The 21,814-nt window shown below is 38.6% G+C and overlaps 1 protein-coding gene across 7 annotated transcripts in view; it reads left to right on the top strand.

Moving 5' to 3' along the window:
- The window catches only part of LOC141726970 (transportin-1-like), a 183,391-nt gene that overhangs the window by 111,406 nt on the left and 50,171 nt on the right, over positions 1-21,814 (top strand). For 4 of the 7 annotated variants that reach the window (XR_012577926.1, XM_074532121.1, XM_074532122.1 and 1 more), the window contains 9 exons: positions 1,022-1,108; positions 1,864-1,971; positions 2,189-2,347; positions 2,443-2,530; positions 3,427-3,525; positions 3,737-3,832; positions 6,626-6,701; positions 7,488-7,587; positions 9,034-9,108. Coding sequence is in view for 4 of the 7 variants with exons in the window: in XM_074532121.1 (XP_074388222.1) it covers positions 1,022-1,108; positions 1,864-1,971; positions 2,189-2,347; positions 2,443-2,530; positions 3,427-3,525; positions 3,737-3,832; positions 6,626-6,701; positions 7,488-7,587; positions 9,034-9,108 (888 nt within the window). In the remaining 3 variants the exon portion in view is untranslated. Of the gene's footprint in view, positions 1-1,021; positions 1,109-1,863; positions 1,972-2,188; positions 2,348-2,442; positions 2,531-3,426; positions 3,526-3,736; positions 3,833-6,625; positions 6,702-6,772; positions 6,846-7,487; positions 7,588-9,033; positions 9,109-21,814 lie in introns of those variants that run through there. The other 3 variants (XR_012577927.1, XR_012577928.1, XM_074532124.1) reach the window with 3 other exon arrangements.

Genomic DNA, 21,814 nt, shown 5'->3' with positions numbered 1-21,814 from the left:
TCATTAGAGATTGCTTCATCCAAAGGTGGGATAGATGTGCATTTTATATCTAAAAACACAGAATCCTTCGAGTAAATCACAGAGAGCACAGGCAAGTGTAGTGGGGGTTTTGTAGTATACATGTTCATTAATAGGATATACATATATGTCACATGCATGCTGTTGAAATTTGGTTTATTTCTCTATAGTGCTTCACATGACATAGACAAACTAGAATAAAACAATTTGGGTTGTTGCCATGGCATTTTATTTGCCATTCAAGACTCCACACTGTCAAAGGACATATTTTCCAATCTCTCTCTGGCCCTGGCCAGCTTGACTTCGGACAGCACCAGGAGGAAGCTAAATGGGAGCTCCTGGTAATGGTGGGACTTTCTTCAGTTGCTTAAAATATTGTATCTTTGGACATAGCATTAGCTGGCAGCATCTGTTGTCTCTTTGGATACTTTCTGGGAGCAACAGTACTACAGGGATGCCTTGCTTAATGTCCTTGTGACTGTGACAGCAGTGGCCGAGAAGATGCAACATTTTATACAGAATTGGTAAGTGCGCATTTCTGGAGGGATAGAAAATTACTTTCTTCATGGATGAGTAATTGAATGAGGAACAGGTTTCAGGAACTTCTGGGGATAGAGTTGAAACATCAAGGCAATGGAAGATGATTGAGAAAAGCAGGTGGCAGATGCACAGCTAGATTGTATTGCTGGTAAAAACATTTTCTGTAGCCCCTGAGTCAATCCTATAGATATGTAACAACCCAGGCAGCTATTAAAAGTTGGTAGACTGAAGCCAAACCTGGAAGGAAAGATTTGTTTTGCAAAGGCACTTATGTGCCTCAGCAAAAAATCTTAATACATAAAATTTAAGTTCTAATATTCAACTACTATATATTTCAACAAAGGTTGAATTGCAGTATATTTTTTTTCTCCTGAAAAAGTAGAATATATAAATTTTCTAGCTTTGAAATAAACTAGTATGCAATTAAATGCTTCAGTAGCTGATGCATTTTCATCTTAAACAGGAATATATTCAGATGCTAATGCCTCCATTAATCCAGAAGTGGAACATGTTGAAAGATGAAGATAAAGATCTCTTCCCTTTATTGGAGGTAAATGTTAAAATTTGAGTATGTGTCTTTTGGGAATTGCCTCTTCTACTAAGGATGTTCCTACTAGGAAGTGTGTCTATAAATGCTGTCAGTGTTAGGCATTTCCCATTATGGAGAAAATATTATGACAGTAGTGAGAATTTTTTTTAACTGAGGAAATGTTATTAAGTTTAGCAGAAATCTTTTAGAATTATTTTTTCCCTGCCATTCTTGGGTGTTTTCTTTGGGATTCTTTGTTTTTAAAAAATTGTTCCATCCCTGTTGTTCTTGTCTTCTCTCACTGCTTTCCTTTCGTCCCTTCATTAAAAAAATTACCAACAGGCTGAAGGTATGAACCAGACAATGTAGTCTGTTCTCTGTACTTTCCAAGTGTGAAGCAGGAAAACACTTCAAGAGAAATTAGTTTCATAACTCTTGGGTAATGTTAGGGCTTGTACATTGTCAGCATGGTGAAGTTTAGTGTAAATGCTAGCTGAATTATGGTAATTGTCTTCATATGAACTGTCTTGGCACCTTGAAGAAGATGCTGCTCCTGAGAAATTTTTTCAACTGACATACATAGGAGAGAATAACAATTAGCTGATGGTTGCCTTGGCTCAGCTAATCAGTACTACCTTTCCAGGTTGTTTTTGCTTAAACAGTTACTTGTGAGTATACTTAAAATGCTTTTAATTTGCTACACACAAGTAAAGGGTACTTGGGGCAGGTGAAGAAAGTGTCTCTCTCACTTTTTTTCCTTCTTTATTTTATTTCAGTGCCTGTCATCAGTTGCTACTGCCTTGCAATCTGGATTTCTTCCATACTGTGAGCCTGTGTACCAGCGTTGTGTCAATCTGGTGCAGAAGACTCTTGCACAAGCCATGGTATTTTTCTATTGCTATTCCAATGTTTTCAGAATATCTCCTTAAACCAATGTATTAACTATGTAAAGTTAGGGGTTTGCAGGGAGATTTGTAGTATTAATTATTGAATATTTAAATGAAGCTGCAGTTCTGAAACTTGTTTGTTTTTTTTTACTTTTATGCATGCCTCTGAGAAAATATAATACTCATTTTGAAAATGCATAATTATTTGTTGCAGTTGCACAATGCTCAGCCAGACCAATATGAGGCTCCAGATAAAGATTTCATGATTGTAGCTCTTGATTTACTCAGTGGTTTAGCTGAAGGACTTGGAGGCAACATTGAACAGCTAGTGGCTTGCAGCAATATCCTGACACTAATGTACCAATGTATGCAGGTGAGATGAGTAATCTGTTTAATCCAAAATTTTCTTTCTAGAAAGAATCAGAAACACTTCTAGAATTGTCAGGTTTTTTTTCTTCCTCCCTTTAGGATAAAATGCCTGAGGTGCGGCAGAGTTCTTTTGCATTGTTAGGTGATCTGACAAAGGCGTGTTTTCAGCATGTTAAGCCTTGCATCGGTATGTTTCTTTTGCATATTAAATAATTAATTTGTTTTATAAACTGATAGGAGGATGGTTTAGCCATTTTTAAGTTCCCTTTTCTGTGGGTTACCTTGTCGTGGTGTAGATTTTAGTTTTCCTTCATCAGCAAGAGTCTGTAGTCTTTTCTCCTTTAAACTGTGTGTTTTAAGACATGTTGTTCTTTTTGTAGACAGTGCAAAAATTCATCTTGTTGCTTGATTTCTATAATGTAACATGCTTCCTGTTTTGCTGGGATACAGAAAAACAGATGTACTTACACTTCAATTAGAACAGTTACTTTGTAGGATTTTTACTCTACTAGAATCTATGAATACTTGGATAGACTTGGAATTTTAATTTTAGTGAAATATTAGTCACAAAGATAGATTATAACATCTGTCATTTTAATCAAAGCTGGGATTTGCTTTCTAGGCTTCATTGTTGTTGGCTGTTGGGGTTTTTTGGGGGGCTTGGTGTTGTGTTTGGTGTTTTTTTGTTTTTGTTGCTGAAGGAGGTGTTTGTTTTGGGGAGAGGTGTTTGGTAATTATTTTTTTTTAGCACAGCTGAATACATAGCTATCCGGGTGTGCTTTTCTTTCCCTACTCCCGGGAATGGGATAAAAAAGGTTTCTAGAGCTACATCAATGTAAAATCTATTAGAAATATTTTTAAATCGTAGTTTGAAAGGATTTGCATTGATCTGCTTAGGTTGTATCTTCCAGACTAATCTGATATATAGCAGAAATACAGCTCTTGTTAATTCAAGTGTAATGCTTTACAAGAATTTAAATACACTTATATGATTTTTTAAACTCCCTCTCCTTGTGATCTTACAGTAATAGAACAAGATGGTTGCTTGTATTGTGTGATGAGATTTTAAAATGTTCCTTCTAGCTGATTTCATGCCCATTTTGGGAACAAACCTGAACCCTGAATTCATTTCTGTGTGTAACAATGCCACCTGGGCAATTGGAGAAATCTCCATCCAAATGGGTAAGATTTTTTTTCTTTGAATTTTCACATATTTAGAATGGTTTGTTTGGGTTGTGGATTGTTTTTCATTTCTAGTGATGCTTTCATGTTAAAAATTTAAATTCAGTTTTAAATTCTTGTCTTTGACAGTAAGTTCAATGCACCAGATCTAAATAGATTATATATATTAATGGTCATTTTCTTCTGAATTTTTTTTTTTTGACTGTTTCAGGTATAGAGATGCAGCATTATATTCCAATGGTGTTACACCAGCTTGTAGAAATAATTAACAGACCCAACACACCAAAGACATTGTTAGAGAACACAGGTATCCAAAAACTGAATAATTTATGTTTAAGGGAATTAATTTTTTTTCTACGATGATTTAAAAAAATTGAGTAGAACTTATTTTATTGCTATATGTGGCTTTTATAAGCAAAAACAACTGTTTTAGAGAAACTCTTACAAGTCTCAGTCTTGCAGAAAAACATCTATCATATATCTAGATTATTAAAGTGCTTTCTCACCTTTATAGCATTTTATATTTATTTATCATCTATTAAAATATTCTTCCAATTTTATTTATGTATACAATATGACAGATATATGCAGTAACACTTAAAGACTTAGTGGCTTTACACTCATTTTAATATATGCATGTCCTTTCATGAGTACTGTACGTACATGTCTAGTGTGAAACAAATGTAATTGGCATATATATAAAAAATAATGAACTCTTTGAATTTACAATAATGCACTTTTTAAAAAACATTACTTTGTAGCAATATGCACAAAAATCTAGATCTGTGATGGCAGTTTTACCAAAACATAACTGAAATTATGTATAATTTCTATTACCTGGTCACTTAACGACAAATTTCTGAAAAGAAGTCTTAACAGTGGCATGTATGTTTCTATGTTCTGGACAGCTGCTTTGCCTTCCAAATTGGAAGCAGTCCCCAAATGCCTTATTGAACTGAAATTTCTGAGGCTTGGTTTTTTGCATTTATAGAAGGCATGTTCTGGTATGAGGAACACCTTCCATACTTCAGCAAAACTTTATTAATAATTTAACACGTTTCAGGTTTATTGTTTTACTAATTTAGAATATTTTGATTTTTTTTTCTGTTTGAAAACTGTCTTGTAAGAAAAATGATAGCTTAGTCATTATACTGAACATAATTGAAAATTATGGAAATTCAGTGCTAGTTACATTTGGGCTTGAGCTAAGTATGAGATAAATTGGGATTTCTTTCTATGCATATTTTTCCTTCAGTATTCTCCACACCTCATCCCCTCATTTAGTATGGAAGGTGAACGTAAAGGAAAAATTGCCTAGTTGTCTGGCATATTATAGGTACTGCTTTTTGAAAAGATAATTTTCATGCTAATTACTTGTTATGAAATGCACCATGGAATAGTACATGAAAATAAATTTTCTTACCCCTTGCCCCCAAGCCCCTTTGTCTGTATTGATGGACATGTAATATCTGTATCTGAGAAACATCCAGTACCTAAAAGTTTGCTTCCATAACTGGCAGAGAATTTTTTTAGGCATCCAAACACTGACTATTTTTAGTATCTTAATAGTTACTTTAAATGCAGATGCAAAGCTGTAAATAAATGTTGAGTGTGATGTAATGATAAGTTTCTTGTGGGATATTGTGCTACATGCCATTGGTATGTGCAAGAGTATTAATTTTTTCTATTGTAGGTTGTTAGGTAATGAGCTATGAAAACACTTCTGTTATGGAAACATATGAGATCAGCTTAAGTAAAATAGTTGCATAGAAAATAATGAGTACATGCCAAAAGTTACCCTTTGACAAAAATTACTATTCCTCATACAGACTCTAGCTGTGAGAATTTACAGATAAACCTTAAAAGTGCACTTTCATTTGAAAGTATCACTTCAAATGCAGTTTTGTGTTAGATCTGCTGAAAATTTGAAATCAATTAATGTCTGGGCAAAACAGTACATTACCAGTGACATGTAGCTTTCATGGAATGGGTACATTTAAAACTGCTAGTGTATCCTACACTAAACTTTTATTGGAGAAAGCATCATCTGCTTTATTGCATGTTTCATGAAACTGTTCACAAACGCCTGTTAATTAGTGTTGCATAGTATGTCCCTTGAACATAGGTTTCTTTGCTTCATATAAATCTGCTGGATTTTAGTATTATTCATGGATTTTGCTTCAAGTAATTCTGATACATTATTTCCCACCTTCTCTTTTTTCTGAAGATTAATCTTTTGTGAGTTGAGCAAACACCATTAAAACACACTTTCATGATGATATTATTTTCAGTCTGGCCCTCAGAACAAAGGACCACAATACCTAATCATTCAGAGAAGCAGTTTTACTTTTTTTTTGTCTTTATGCTTTTGTATCAAAAGTCAGATAATCATACAACTTTTATGAGGAAGTTTTTCTAAACAGGAAAAATATTTGGATTAAAAAATTAATTTTATCCAGTCACTTGCTATGAGCTAGCAACCACTTTAATTTTTCTACAAGATTATGAAGAAAGCAAATACTTGGGTCTCTTTGAGAGTGTTTAATCTATTTAGTGTTTATTAGATAGACCACAATGTATTCCATGTAAAAGTGTTTATAAATGTATTTTTACTGATAGTAGACCTATCAAAATCTTAAATTCTAAATATTGAAAAAATTAAATTTTTAGGACTACTTGATACTAAAACCAAAAATGGTTAATTCCTTTCTATCATTAGTATCCATAATAGTACTTTTTATTAAAAACTTTGAAGTGTAAGTAGATAAATTTACTGTAAGAGGTGATTCTGAAGAGAGCAGAATGACTACTTGCATCAGAAAGCCTTTGTATTTCAAATTGTGTTTTTTGGTGTTCTCTCATTTACTTCTTTAATTTTTCTTTTACCCTGGAGACTATACCATATATGTTGCTTCCTCTTATTCAAGGGGTTGTAATAAACAGCACTGGTGAAATCTTATGTTTACTATCATATACAGATTCTGTTGGCTTCTGTTTCTGAGTTATTTGTTGTTTTTTCTTTATTTTTTCTCCTCCCCCCTCATTTGCTCATGTCTTGGTTGGCGTTTGGTGGTGTATAACCGTGATTGCATTACCTTAGCAATAACAATTGGTCGTCTTGGTTACGTTTGTCCTCAAGAGGTGGCTCCCATGCTACAGCAGTTTATAAGACCCTGGTGTGTATTATTCAAAATTTTTTTTAATTCATTTTTCTTCACTTTCTTTCTTTCTTCTATCTCACTTTTAGATATATTTTCAGTTGGTTACAAAATCTCAATCCTTAATCATTGCCAACCATGTGACTAATCTTGTCCTATCAGGTTTGTGAGTTTTTAGTAGCACTGTCATGTATTCTTTATGTTGTGGCTAACGACTAATTTATGCATGGGATAAGATTGTCACATGCTTGCGTGTTAAAGCTTGACCATGAAAGAGCATTTTAAAATCCACGAGAATGATAATACAATGCATGCAAATACTCTAAAATTTAAACTGTGCATTACTTTACTTAAAATTCAGTCTGAGGCTTGAATTGTTGTAAGTAATCTATTTCTATACTTGTTATGTATAAAATAGCTTGCTTGCTGCTGTAAAGGTTAAATAATTGTTCTTTAAGTGATATCTGACAATTCATATTGCAATAGTATTATATGTTCTGCTTCTAATAATGATAGTTTCTATAATTATAATTATTTTTATATGTGTTTATTTTGTATTTAATGGAATACAGGTCACACTTTCTAACTATATAGTTCAACAGGAAAGCAAGATTCTGTAGGTGATACCTAATGGGAATATACTAGTAAACACTGTGTGCAACAAGTAACTTTCTAAGTGATCAAAATAGTGTTTCAGGTAATCTTATCAGTGTGACTTATTCCATCAAATGCTGTCATCTAGTTCTGACTTGACTGAATCAAAAAGTAATAGAATTATTCAAGTTTTGTTCTCCAACTTACTAGGTGCACTTCTCTGCGAAACATAAGAGACAATGAGGAAAAGGATTCAGCGTTCCGTGGGATATGTACCATGATCTCAGTCAACCCCAGTGGAGTAGTCCAAGTAAGATACATAAATAGGTCTTAACTTCTTTTTTCTTTGCTCATGTGAAATTTAGTGAAAGCTGTATACGGAGTATGAAAAATATTTAGCTTGAAGTGGATTTCCAGTAGTATGTGCTGTAACTTCTTTTTAGGCATCAAGAAGACCAAAATGTTTATATTCCAAATTATACATATCCTGATACTTCAGGATTTCTGCTTCAGTAATTATCACTTATGGAAAGGAAGACAGCATTGTTAAATGCATTTTTGTCTTTTACTTACAAGGAATATGTCAATAATGAACTTTGATTAACTGTATTCTGATACTTCTATCAGTCTTTTTTATGTTGATATGTATGAAAATACAAGACAAAAGCTGACATATTGAAACCTGTTTTTCAGATACAATCTAGGCTTTTAAAAAAAGAAACAAAACAAAAACAATAACCACCCCTTCATTCTTAAAACTGGGTCAGGGAAGATTCTCTTTCAGCTTTGGCTATATTGCTTAAATAGTCACCATAAGGAAGATGCATCCCTTTAAAATAAATTGTACATCTCTAGAATATGATTTGCTCTTTAGTCTGTGCAGCTCCAAGGTAAAGCTGTATGAAGGTAATATTTTCTAAAAGGAAAATAAAGGTGAATTTCCCTCTCCTCTGCCTGGAATCCTTCTCCCTGAAATGCAAGAATTGAACCTTTATCTTGTTTTGAATTTTTCAGTTCATTTCACGTATCCCTTATCTTGTACTTAGCATTTTCCTCTTCTGCTGTCTGTTTGTTCTTTCACACAGCTTAAATGGAGGGAGCAATTAAGGACTCTCTTCATTATCCAAGCTCTCCTCCTATGTAGTTGTTATCCTCAGTTCCTATCCAAAAACATGCATTATCAACTTAATCATTAAGACTGATGTTTTAATGGTATAGTCAGAGGTAAAGCAAAATAGTTATTTTGGGGTGGCTTTAGTTTTGAACATGTACACATTCTGTGTATCCCAGAAACAACTTCTGTCTCTGCTTAAAAAAATACAACAGCTTTTTTCCCAACTGAAAATACATGAGAGTAAGTTGCAAGTGTGATCCCAAGTTTGTTGATTGTTATTGAGATGATTGGTTCTCAAACTTATAATGTGTACTGAAATGATTAGTTAGACAAGTGTGGTATGGGGGAGGGAAGAGGTGTTTGTTTGTTGGTTTGGGGTGTTTTTAACTGTGGTTCAATTTAATAAAAAATCCTATGAAACAAAGGTATTCCTACACTGAGCTATTTCTATTTCCATATACTTAAACATACAATAGCTTACCATTATTGTCTGAATTAACTAGAAAATAAAGGCATAAAACTAAAAGCAGAGTTGTGAGTTAGGATCAGATATCCTGCATAGTTCATAGAACAAACATTGGACATTGTTTTCGGACCTATAAATGTTAAGTTCCTAACCTATGTGATTGTTTAATCTTATAGGACTTTATTTTTTTTTGTGATGCTGTTGCATCGTGGATTAACCCAAAAGATGATCTCCGAGACATGTTCTGTAAGGTAATGTTTCTAGTATGACGGTATATCTGAACTGTGGTTATTTTTGGATCCTTTTTTTCCTTGTTGTTTATTTCCATTATTAAAACTTACTGTTTTTGTGGTCATGAAGGCTTTCTTGCAAAGTCATGAACTGTCAAACAAAACATTAAAAAAATCTGATTTTTTTTAACCTATATTTTTATAATGTCCAGCCTACTATGTTTTGGCTGCATTTGGAAGAACAGGAGGTTTTATACCACATAGAAAACTTTTTTTCCCCTTTTTTTTCTTTTCTAGAAAATGAGATCTGTGTGGTTTAAGACCCATCTCCCCCAAGAATATATATTTTTTTAAATATCTAGAAAATTGAAAATGGAAAATCTTCCAGTAGTATCCTGATCTGTTTATCTTGCTCCAGATGAAAATAAGTTTTTGGGACTGCTTAACCCTCCTCAGAGTTCCTCTTGGATAAGCAAGTCTTCAAGAAACTTATGTACAGATATAGCCAAGAATGCATTCCTAGACAAAGTGTCAATAGAATTTAATCAAAAGGAATGTTTGCCTTGTGTGAAATAAACAAAACACACACAGAAACAGAAAATAATATTCTGTGTTTATGCACTAGTGTCTTCAGTTAAAAACCAGAACAAAATAAACTTATTTCAGTTTCATGCACAGATGCTGTTATTGTTCAGTATTGTTCAGGCTTTTCTTGTATGTTGTAAAGTGAAATCTCTAGTTTTAGGAAGGATGTATGTCAAAAGTTAATGGTCCTCTTAAAGATAAAATGGAACATATTTTTAAGTACACACTTGAATTGTGGGCCAATATTGGCACTTCCTCTTCAAGTAATGCCAAGTGTGTGCATCAGAATGAACTAGAACATTGGAATCCTGACTTGAGTATCAAAGACAAAAAAAATCTCAGTGTCCTAGTTAGGAGACCAAATATCTGAGAACCTTCAAAGGAATATCAGGGTCAGGAAATGCATGGCTCTGGGTATTCTAGCATCAGCATAAGGAAACAAGAAATACAAGCTTAAAAGAAAGTCCAGGATGCTGTCTGTGATGGCTGTCCAAAGCAGTTTCAGTACATGTTTCTGTCCTGCTCCTTCAGCATACAATACTTACTTCAATAAGCTATGCTCCTCTTTTTCAGATTCTTTCCAGGATATCCACATGGGATCTAATGCATTCAAAGTAGACAGTGTTTCTCGGTCGCTTGGCATAAAGACATCCTTGCTTTTCAAAATGTATTTTTTGTAGTTTTTGCCAAGCAAGGACAGAGACAAAGCTTTCTTCAAGTGATGGCATACAATTTTTTTAGATTGCTTCCTCATTGGAATGAGTTTTTATTAGTTGAATACATGATTATTGTAGTCCAGTTACATATTTTCCAATGATAATTATGCCTTTTAGAAATAATGAGAAAAAATTTGTAGTCCCCCAAGGTCTTTCTCTTGATAGTGGATAGTGTTTGGGTTTTGGGGGGATGGTGTTTTGTGGAGAAAAGAAGAAACCTCACAACTTTATAAAAGTTGTAATGCTCGGTATGTTTATTTATGGCCAGACACATGCAGAGAAAATTCTCCTCAAAAGGCATGCGTACCCCTGAAGATCTCAGGTCTCCTTTTATCCCCCTTCCAAATGCATATGCATACAGTTTCACAATAGGTTCATACATATTCATCCTGAGTGACATTTATCGCCAGTTCTTCTTTATCAAAGGAATTCCTAGGTCGGGAGCAAATTCACCTCGTGGTCTTTTCTGTTTTTCTTTCTCTGTCTCCTTGCTGTCTCGGCATGCGAGTTTTTCCTTCAGCTTTGGCCTCACAGACTTTTCACCTCTTCTAGACACTTCACCTAATTCAGAATGGATCTCTACTCTGTCTCATTTCCCCCTTTCCTAGGAAATAAGTAAATTCTTTTACTTAATGAAAACCCTCATGACAATAAGTGTCTTTTAATGCTCCACCATGTATGTTTGATAAAGAGGTTAATACAGCTATTCGTTGTAGTATTCTCCAGTCCCAAATTAACAATATAGTAGATAATCCTAAGCTTATCCCAACTAATATTAGTAAAACTACAATGGGGTGGCACAACTTATTAAAGATTCCATTTGAAGTTGGTGACCACCCAAAGATCACATCCCACCAGTGATGATCCATATTTTGTTTTATTCTTTGTAGAACTCTGGTTATCTCCTTTGTATCATGTTGGACAGTAATTAAGGTTTTCTTTCCACTTTCTTGGATTTCCTTTAAGATCTCCAATAGGCCTTGGTGCTTAATTAATTGTTTTACTAATGTAGGGTTCATCCCAATAGGAGTAGGTGGTAGTCTGTGATACATCGTGTAGTTAGCTTTAATCAGCTGGTGGGATGTCACTGGGGCCAAGTACGAAAAATCACACCCGATAATCTTAACAAAATTACAAGTACAGAAATTAGAATGATTTCTACTAGACAGAATAAAACCATTGCTATCAATTTTTACAGCAGCACAGGAGCACAGGCAGCTCTCAGACATATACACCCTTTTCCAGTATATACGAGCACATTTTTCTGGTCAGTGACTGGATGAACATAAACAGTGGCATTATGTATGGTAAGCACAAAGGCAGTGGCCACATTAGAAACAGGATCATAGGTGAAATTCACCATAGTCCACCAGGATTGAAACTTCCTTTCAAAATCAATTGCATGATCCCACACAATTTTCCGAATTTCAGCTGTAAAATTACCTTCACCCCCTTCCCATATGATCAGAGCTGCTGTTGCTTGCATCTATAACTGTGCTTGTATACAACTGAAAGCTAAAGACACATTATCTTGAACTGGACTAAGTGCTTCTACTATTAACTTGTGGTCTTGGTCCCCGGCATTTTCATACTTCTTTACTTTGGCAGTACTTTTGAAATCTGTCACTGGCTAGTTCCTAATGCCAGTAGAGATTACTATAAAGGCTGCTTCGATTTTGTTAGGCTACCTGCTGCAGTGGCCAGTCTATTCATCAGTATTTCTGAATCAATTCCATTTAAAACTCCTAATCTTGTCCCTAATATGCCAGTTAGATGTTTGTTATGGGGAACAGGAACTGCTTTCTGTCCATGACCATCCCTCCCTGCCAGAGGGATGTGCTGGGCTCACACTGCAAATTCAGACACACTTCACAAGTGTATCTGACAGAGGTTTAGGTCATACTTGAAGCAGATGTTTGTTCTGAAATGTAGAGACCTCAGGGAATCTAACCTCTCCTTCCCCCTCCAAAGCACCTGATTTCCCAGATGTGTGGCAAGCAGGAATGTCTCTCCTGGTCTACAAAACTTCACCCACCTTGCCCCTAGCTAAGATCAAGCTGTGGACTGTGTTCAGGGCAGGTCCAAGCCTCAAGTAAATAATGAAGGGGAAATCTGAGAGAAGAGCCTAAATTCATTGCAGTGCCTCAGAAGAAACTGGGATCAGGTTTCTGCTACTTGAAACTCTCAGCACAAAAGTGATGCTCAAAATCCTACAGCCTGCTGCTGAGCTCTGAGGGGGGTCTCTCTCTACCTCTTTTAAGCAGAATCCAACTGCCTCAGACTGGGACAATTACCGACCCAAATCTCAGTAGGAAAAGGGATAGCTATAAATAAAGAAAATCACCTTCCTTGCTTGGGTTAATTCACCACCTGCAGTTCAGCACCCTTTACCAGCCACTGCCTGGGTGTTCAGCCAACCAGCTTAGAAAATGACTTAAGGAAACTGATTTCTTGGTGTTCCTAGTTTTAGGCACCAAGAGAGCTGGCTCCTTCCTTTCTTGTTCTGCTCCTGAGATATATCTGTTTTTGTAACTATGTTGTCCAGCCCTCAAAGGAAGTTTTTAGGAAGAATGGTCAGGCTGGTTGGATTTTTGAGATGTTAATTTGCATTATCAACTCCACACGTTTGAGAGACCATTCTGGGTTGAATAACAGTTGTTGTTCACTCGCATTCTTTACTACGTAGGGGCCTATTTCATGCACTTTGGGTTAAAGTTTGGGTAGAGTCTGAACTAGTATGGGTTGTATAAAGCCCTCCAGTGGTAAAAGGTGCAGTGTCTGCTTTGAATTTAAATGAAAGTCTGATAGCAACTCGAGCTCAAAGGCCGGTCACTTCTACAGGCTGTATCAAGGTGAAATGACACCAACAGTCTGATTCACTTAGGCTATCACAGACTTCCTGGTGTTCATATACACCAGGGGAGGTTCAGACACTAATTACATCTGGTCTCTCATAAGGCATCCTATTGATGACCGAGCACTTTACTTTGATTTCTTCTCTTCAGATTCCTTGAAGTGTTCACAGTTCCTGTTCTTGCTATTCTTGCTCCTCACATACCTGATTCTTGTGGATTACTACAGTAGATATGTTTAAATCTTTTATCTCAGAGGGTTTTCCCACGGATCCAGTATACTGATTAAATGCCAGGGACCAAGGCCATTCAGCATTGCTTTGGATAGAGGTACTCTCTAGTTCTAAAACTTCAGTTATAATTCCATACAAAACAATTCTGTACACTAAAGTATGAGCTACTCCCGACCGCAGTATACTCATTTTGCCTGAATAAGTTTTAGTCTCAGTTCATTGTCTCCTGGTGTCACTCCTGAAGGGGCTTCTGGGCCTTCTTCACCCGAGAGTGATGGATCCAGGCATTCTGCTCCTTGATTTTGATTGCAGTGAAGGTGGTGAGAAGTACTTGCAGTGGTCTCTCCCACTGTGGTTCCGAAGTCTTCTCTGTAAGAGACTTAATATATACATCATCCCCAGGCTATCTAATTCCCTGCTCCGAGTTCCAGCCACAAGTTTCTCAATTACTCTGAGCTGTTTGCTTAATGCCACCATGTAGGTGGACATTCTGGGCATTCCCCTTGTATTCTATATGGTCTTCTATAAGGCATTCCAAAAGGATTCAGCATTCCTTTAGCTCAAAAGGTTTAGTTTGAATTTGCAATAGTGCTAGTGGAAGAGCTTGGGGTAGGGTAGATTAACTTCTTGCCCCAGTCTTATGATTTGCTGCTTAATCAAATGATTCATTCTCTCCACCTGGCCACTTGATTGGGGGCGGTATGGGGTGTGAAGTTCCTAATCTATGCCCAGGTGGATACTAATCTGTTGCACTATTTTGGAAATGAAATGTGATTCTTTATCTGAGGATATCGTGGCTGGAACTTTGAAGCATGGTATTATTTCTTGTAAAAATAATCTGGTCACCTCTTGAGCTTTGACAGTTCTGGTGGGGAATGTTTCTGGCCACCCTGAAAATGTATCTATCAGTACCAGTAAATACTGATACCCCCCTTTCCTTGGGAGTTCTGAAAAGTTGATTTGCCACTGCTGTACAGGCCCATGGCCTCTCCCAGTCTGACCGAGTTTCGGCCAGGGGGTATTTTGGGGTTAGTCTGGAGGCAAGGACCACATTGTCAGCTTACCTGAGTGATAGTGGCATATAAATTCCTGACAATGATACGATCGTTTCAATCAGATGTGTGTTCTAGAAAGTCTGTGGAAATTACTGCTTCAAAGTCAACACTTCATTTCAATGCACTCTGTATCACTGGCAGCCTTGGTAATTTTGAGAAAGGAGCCACACTCTATAAAAGGCTTTTAAGTAGTTAGGCCCTAGTGTGTTTTCTGGTGCCCTTCCTTCACTAGTAACCACGAAAATGGGAAGGGATTACTAGCTCTCTTTCAATGGTGTCCCACCCCTTGCAGTTGTACGTCTCTTTTGATTAGTACTATTGTATTCTGGCTTACCTTCGAGGAAAATCTGCACCTCACCCTTTGCTGCTTTCTTTGCCTCTCCATCTGCCAGCTCATTTCTTTCCTCCAATTTTAAGCTCACTCTCTGGTGTGCCTTAATATGCCTTTTCAGGTAGCTGAACTGCTTCCAGCAGCTGGATTGTCTCTTCTTTCCCTGTGAGGTCAGCAGTCCCCTCTCCTTCCAGATGGCTCCATGTGCATGTATGACTCCAAATGCATACCTCGAGTCTGTGTAGATGGTTATTCTCCTCCCTTTTGCCCTTTCCAGGGCACGGGTCAGGGCAATTATCTCAGCCTTCTGTGCAGAGGTCCCTGTTGGTAAGGGTCCAGACTCGATTACCTCTCTGTAGATGGTCACTGCATACCCAGCATGTCGCTTCCCACTGGCAACGTAGCTGCCCCCGTCAGTGAACCAGGTCTCCGCATCGTCTAAAGGAGTGTCCTTTAGGTCTGGGCGGCTGGAGTAGGTAGCTTCAGTCGTCTCTAGGCAATCATGGTGTACTGCTTCTCCTTGATTTCAAAGAAGCTGGGTTGACAATATTAGTCACCACTATCTCCACATCATCTTGCTCTACCATGATGGCCTGGCATTTCAGAAACCTCTGTGGTGAGAGCCAGTGGCCACCCTTTACTTCCAGTGCTGCAGACACTGTGTGGGACACTAGCACAGTCATTTTTGTCCCAGGGTAAACTTGCGTGCCTCTTGAATATTCAGCACAACTGTTGCTACAGCTCTGAGGCAACCTGGCCATCCTTTGGCTGTTGCATCTAGTTGCTTGGAGAAGTAAGCAACTGCCCTCTGGTATGGACCTAAGTCTTGAGCCAATATTCCCAGGGCAATTCCTTGCGGGGAAAAATAGAAAGAATGCTTTACTTACATCTGGAAGTTTCAAAGCTGGAGCTGACATGAGGGCACTCTTTAGCTGGCGAAAGGCCCGTGTGGCGTCTCTTGTCCGCTGGAGATCTCAGTTTCCATTGGCAATAAGAGCATAGAGGTGTCTGGCGAACAGTCCATAATTATAAACCCACAACTGGCACTACCCTTCCATGCCTAAGAAGGTTCAGAGTTCTTTCGTTGTCTGGGGTTTCAGGGTTTGGCATAGGGCTTCCCTGCCTTAAAGTCTGCTGCTCAGCACTCACTTCTTACCCCAGGTAGATTACTTTCTGTTTCACTACCTGTGCCTTTTTCTTTGAGACTCTGCATCTTTGGAGTCCTAGGAAATTCAAAAGGCTTACCGTCCAGGCTTCTCTTGCTTCCCTCGTCCGAGTGGCTACTAGAAGATTATCCACGTACTGCAACAGCCTCCTTTCCTCTTGTGGAGCATCCCGGGACTCTGGGTCTTTGCAAGCTGTTCTCCACTCGAAGTGTGGAATTTTGAAGCCTTCAGGCACATGGACTATGTGAGCTTGAGTTTGAATGCAAAAATTTTCTGGCTGGCTTCGTGGATAGGGAGGCAAAAGAAGGCATCTCTTAGGCCTAAAACAGTGAACCAGGTTAGCTCAGGTGTGAAACAAGTTAGTAAAGTATATGGATTTGCTACCACAGGGTATAAATTCTGTGTCATCTTATTAACAGCCCTTAATCCAGTACTATTGTTTTGCGGAGAAAAGAAGAAACCTCACAACTTGTAAAAGTTGTAAAGCCCGGTATGCTTTATTGCGACGCGCGCCGGATGCAAGACTCCCCAAAAGGGCATGCGTACCCCTGAAGATTTTAGACCTCCTTTTATCCCCCTTCCAAATGCATATGCATACAGTTTCACAATAAGTTCATACATATTCATCTTGCATGACACTTAGCACTAATTCTTCTTTATCGGAGGAATTCCTAGGTCGGGGGCAGATTGACCTCGTGGTTTTTCTGTTTTTCTTTCTCTGTCGCCTTGCTGTCTCTGGAACGCAGCCTCTCCTTCAGCTTTAGCTCCACAGACCCTTCACCTCTCCCAGACACTTCACCTAGCTCAGGATGGATCCTTACTCTGTCTCATTCCCCCCTTTCCTAGGAAATAAGTAAATTCTTTTACTTAAGGAAAATTTCCACGACAATAAGTGTCTTTTAATGCTTCACTATGTACGTTTGATAAAGAGGTTAGTACAGCCATTCGTTGTAGTATTCTCCAGTTCCAAATTAACAATGTAATAGATAATCCTAAGCTTATCCCAACTAATATTAGTAAAACTAGAATAGGGTGGCACAACTTATCAAAGATTCCATTTGCAGTTGGTGATCACCCAAAGATCACATCTCACCAGTGATTATCCGTATTTTATTCTTTGTAGAACTCCGGTTATTTCCTTTGTATCATGTTGGACAGTAATTAAGGTTTTCTTTCCACTTTCTCGGATTTCTTTCAAGACTTCTAATAGGTCTTGGTGCTTAATTAATTGTTTTACCAATATAAGGTTCGCCCCGATAGGGGTAGGTGGTAGTCTGTGATACATTGTGTAATTGGCTGTAATCAGCTGGTGGGATGTTACTGGTACAAAATACAAAAAATCACACCCAATAATCTTAACAAAATTACAAATACAAATACAGAGATTAGAATGGTTTCTACTAGACAGAATAACATCATTGCTATCAATTTGTACAGCAGCATAAGCAGTTCTCAAACATACGCCCTTTTCCAGTATATACGAGCACAGTTTTCTGGTCAGTGACTGGATGAATTTCAAAGTCACAAATACTCTGTTCAGTGTCCAAACACATCCTGGGCATTAGCAGTATTGCTTTCACAAATGAATCCCATTTGTTCTCTAGTAATGCAGGATTCTAAGTTTACTATCTGCCACTTTTCATTCATCTTTTCGTGCCCACACTCTATGTTCTGAAGGATAGAGTGTTGTTTCTTCATGGTTTAATCTTAGGGCAATGATGGGATGGATAACATAAACAGTGGCATTATGTATGGTAAGCACAAAGGCAGTGGCCACATTAGAAATAGGATCATAGGTGAAATTCACCATAGTCCACCAGGATTGAAACTTCCTTTCAAAATCAATTGCATGATCCCACTCAATTTTCTGAATTTCAGCTGGAAAATTACCTTCACTCCTTTCCTATATGATCAGAGCTGCTGTTGCTTGTATCCATAACTGTGCTTGTATACAACTGAAAGCTAAAGACACATTATCTTGAACTGGACTAAGTGCTTCTACTATCAATTTGTGGTCTTGGTCCCCGGCCTCTTCATACTTCTTTACTTTGGCAGTACTTTTGAAATCTGTCACTGGCTAGTTCCTAATGCCAGTAGAGATTACTATAAAGGCTGCTTCAATTTTGTTAGGCTACCTGCTGCAGCGGCCAGTTTATTCATCAGTATTTCTGAATCAATTCCATTTAAAACTCCTAATCTTGTCCCTAATATGCCAGTTAGATGTTTGTTATGGGGAACAGGAACTGCTTTCGGTCCATGATCATCCCTCCCTGCCAGAGGGATGTGCTGGGCCCGTACTACAAATTCAGACACACTTCACAAGTGTATCTGACAGAGGTTTAGGTCATACTTGAGGCAGATGTTTGTTCTGAAATGTAGAGACCTCAGGGAATCTAACCTCTCTCTCTCCCTCCAAAGCACCTGATTTCTCAGATGTGTGGCAAGCAGGAATGTCTCTCCTGGTCACCCACTTTGCCCCTAGCTAAGATCAAGCTGTGGACTGTGTTCAGGGCAGAAGATAATGGAGGGGAAATCTTGAGAGAAGAGCCTAAATTCATTGCAGTGCCTCAGAAGAAACTGGGATCAGGTTTCTGCTATTTGAAACACTCAGCACAAAAGTGATGCTCAAAATCTTACGGCTTGCTGCTGAGCTCTGAAGGGGTCTCTCTCTCTAAATCTTTTAAGCAGAATCCAACTGCCTCAGACTGGGACAATCACTGATCCAAATCTCAGTAGGAAAAGGGATAGCTATAAATAAGGAAAATCACCTTCCTTGCTTGGGTTAGTTTACCACCTGCAGTTCAGCACCCTTTACCAGCCATTGCCTGGGGGTTCAGCCAACCAGCTTGGAAAATGACTTAAGGAAACTGATTTCTTGGTGTTCCTGGTTCTAGGCACCAGGAGAGCTGGCTCCTTCCTTTCTTGTTCTGCTCTTGAGATATGCCTGTTTTTGTGACCATGTTTCCAGCCCTCAAAGGAAGTTTTTAGGAAGGAGGAGCAGGCTGGTTGGATTTTTGAGATGTTAATTTGCATTATCAACTCCACACGTTTGAGAGACCATTCTGGATTGAATAATAGCTGTTGTTCAGTCACATTCTTTACTACGTTAGGTCTAAGTTTGGAGTTTGGGTAGAGTCTGAACTAGTATGGGGTGTACAAGGCCCCGCTGTGGTAAAAAGTGCAGTGTCCACTTTGAATTCAAATGAAAGTCTGACAGTAACTTGAGCTCAAAGGCAGGTCACTTCTACAGGCTGTATCAGGGTGAAATTACACCAACAGTCTGATTCACTTAGGTCATCACAGACTTCCTGGTGTTCATATACACCAGGGGAGGTTCAGACACTAATTACATCTGGTCTCTCATAAGCCATCCTATTGATGACTAAGCACTTTACTTTGATTTCTTCTCTTCAGATTCCTTGAAGTGTTCACAGTTCCTGTTCTTGCTATTCTTGCTCCTCACATACTTGATTCTCGTGGATTACTACAGTAGATATGTTTAATATAAACCTTCTTTATCTCAGAAGGTTTTCCCATGGATCCAGTATACTGATTAAATGCCAGGGACCAAGGCCATTCAGCATTGCTTTGGGTAGAGGTACTCTCTAGTTCTAAAACTTCAGTTATAATTCCATACAAAACAATTCTGTACACTAAAGTATGAGCTACTCCCGACCGCAATATACTCATTTTGCCCGAATAAGTTTTAGTCTCAGTTCATTGTCTCCTAGTGTCACTCCTGAAGGGGCTTCTGGGCCTTCTTCACCCGAGAGTGATGGATCCAGCATTCTGCTCCTTGATTTTGATTGCAGTGAAGGTGGTGAGAGGTACTTGCAGTGGTCTCTCCCACTGTGGTTCCGAAGTCTTCTCTGTAAGAGACTTAACATATACATCAACGCCAGGCTATCCAACTCCCTGCTCCGAGTTCCAGCCACAAGTTTCTCAATTACTCTGAGCTGTTTGCTTAATGCCACCATGTAAGTGGACATTCTGGACATTCCCCTTGTATTCTATGGTCTTCTATAAGGCATTCCAAAAGGATTCAGCATTGCTTTAGCTCAAAAGGTTTAGTTTGAATTTGCAATAGTGCTAGTGGAAGAGCTTCTTGCCCCAGTCTTATGATTTGCTGCTTAATCAAATGATTCATTCTCTCCCCCTGGCCGCTTGATTGGGGGCGGTATGGGGTGTGAAGTTCCTAATCTATGCCCAGATGGCTACTAATCTGTTGCACTATTTTGGAAATGAAAGGTGATTCTTTATCTGAGGATATTGTGGCTGGAACTCTGAAGCGTGGTATTATTTCTTGTAAAAATAATCTGGTCACCTCTTGAGCTTTGACAGTTCGGGTGGGGAATGTTTCTGGCCACCCTGAAAATGTATCTATCAGTACCAGTAAATACTGATACCCCCCTTTCCTTGGGAGTTCTGAAAAGTTGATTTGCCACTGCTGTACAGGCCCATGGCCTCTCCCAGTCTGACCGAGTTTTGGCCCGGGGGTATTTTGAGGTTAGTCTGGAGGCAAGGATCACATTATCAGCTCACCTGAGTGATAGTGGCATATAAATTCCTGACAACGATACAACGATTGTTTCAATCAGATGTGTTTTCTAGAAAGCCTGTGGGAATTACTACTTCAAAGTCAACACTTCATTCCAGTGCACTCTGTATCACTCGCAGCCTTGGTAATTTTGAGAAAGGAGCCACACTCTATAAAAGGCTTTAAGTAATTAGGCCCTAGTGTGTTTTCTAGTGCCCTTCCTTCACTAGTAACCACGAAAATGGGAAGGGATTACTAGCTCTCTTTCAATGGTAGCCCACCCCTTGCAGTTGTACGTCTCTTTTGATTAGTATTATTGTATTATGGCTTACCTTCGAGGAAAATCTGTACCTCACCCTTTGCTGCTTTCTTTGCTTCTCCATCCGCCAGCTCATTTCTTTCTTCCAATTTTAAGCTCACTCTCTGGTGTGCTTTAATATGCCTTTTCAGGTAGCTGAACTGCTTCCAGCAGCTGGATTGTCTCTTCTTTCCCTGTGAGGTCAGCAGTCCCCTCTCCTTCCAGATGGCTCCATGTGCATGCACAACTCTGAATGCCTTTTGCTGTTTCTAAGGCATGGGTCTATGCATTTATCTCAGCATCCTGTGCAGAGGTACCTGTTGGTAAGGGTCTAGACTCTATTACCTCTCTGCAGGTAGTCACTGTGAACTTTGCAATGTCGCTTTCTTGTCAGTGAACCAGGTCTCCGCATCGTCTAAAGGAGTGTCCTTTAGGTCTGGGCGGCTGGAGTAGGTAGCTTCAATGGTCTCTAGGCAATCGTGGTGTACTGCTTCTCCTTGATTCTACTGAGAAAAGAAGCTGGGTTGACAATATTAGTCACCACTATCTCTACATCATCTTGCTCTACCATGATGGCCTGGTATTTCCGAAACTTCTCTGGTGAAAGCCAGTGGCCACCCTTTACTTCCAGTACTGCAGACACTGTGTGGGACACTAGCACAGTCATTTTTGTCCCAGGGTAAACTTGTGTGCCTCTTGAATGTTCAGCACAACTGCTGCTACAGCTCTGAGGCAACCTGGCCATCCTTCAGCTGTTGCATCTAGTTGCTTAGAGAAGTAAACAACTGCTCTCCGGTATGGACCTAAGTCTTGAGCCAATATTCCCAGGGCAATTCCTTGCATGGAAAAATAGAAAGAATGCTTTACTTACATCTGGAAGTTTCAAAGCTGGAGCCGTCATGAGGGGACTCTCTAGCTGGTGAAAGGCCCGTGTGGTGTCTCTTGTCCACTGGA

This window comes from Zonotrichia albicollis, chromosome W (assembly GCF_047830755.1).
Source record: "Zonotrichia albicollis isolate bZonAlb1 chromosome W, bZonAlb1.hap1, whole genome shotgun sequence".
NCBI lineage: Eukaryota > Metazoa > Chordata > Aves > Passeriformes > Passerellidae > Zonotrichia > Zonotrichia albicollis.
This window is presented reverse-complemented; position numbering and strand designations above follow the sequence as displayed.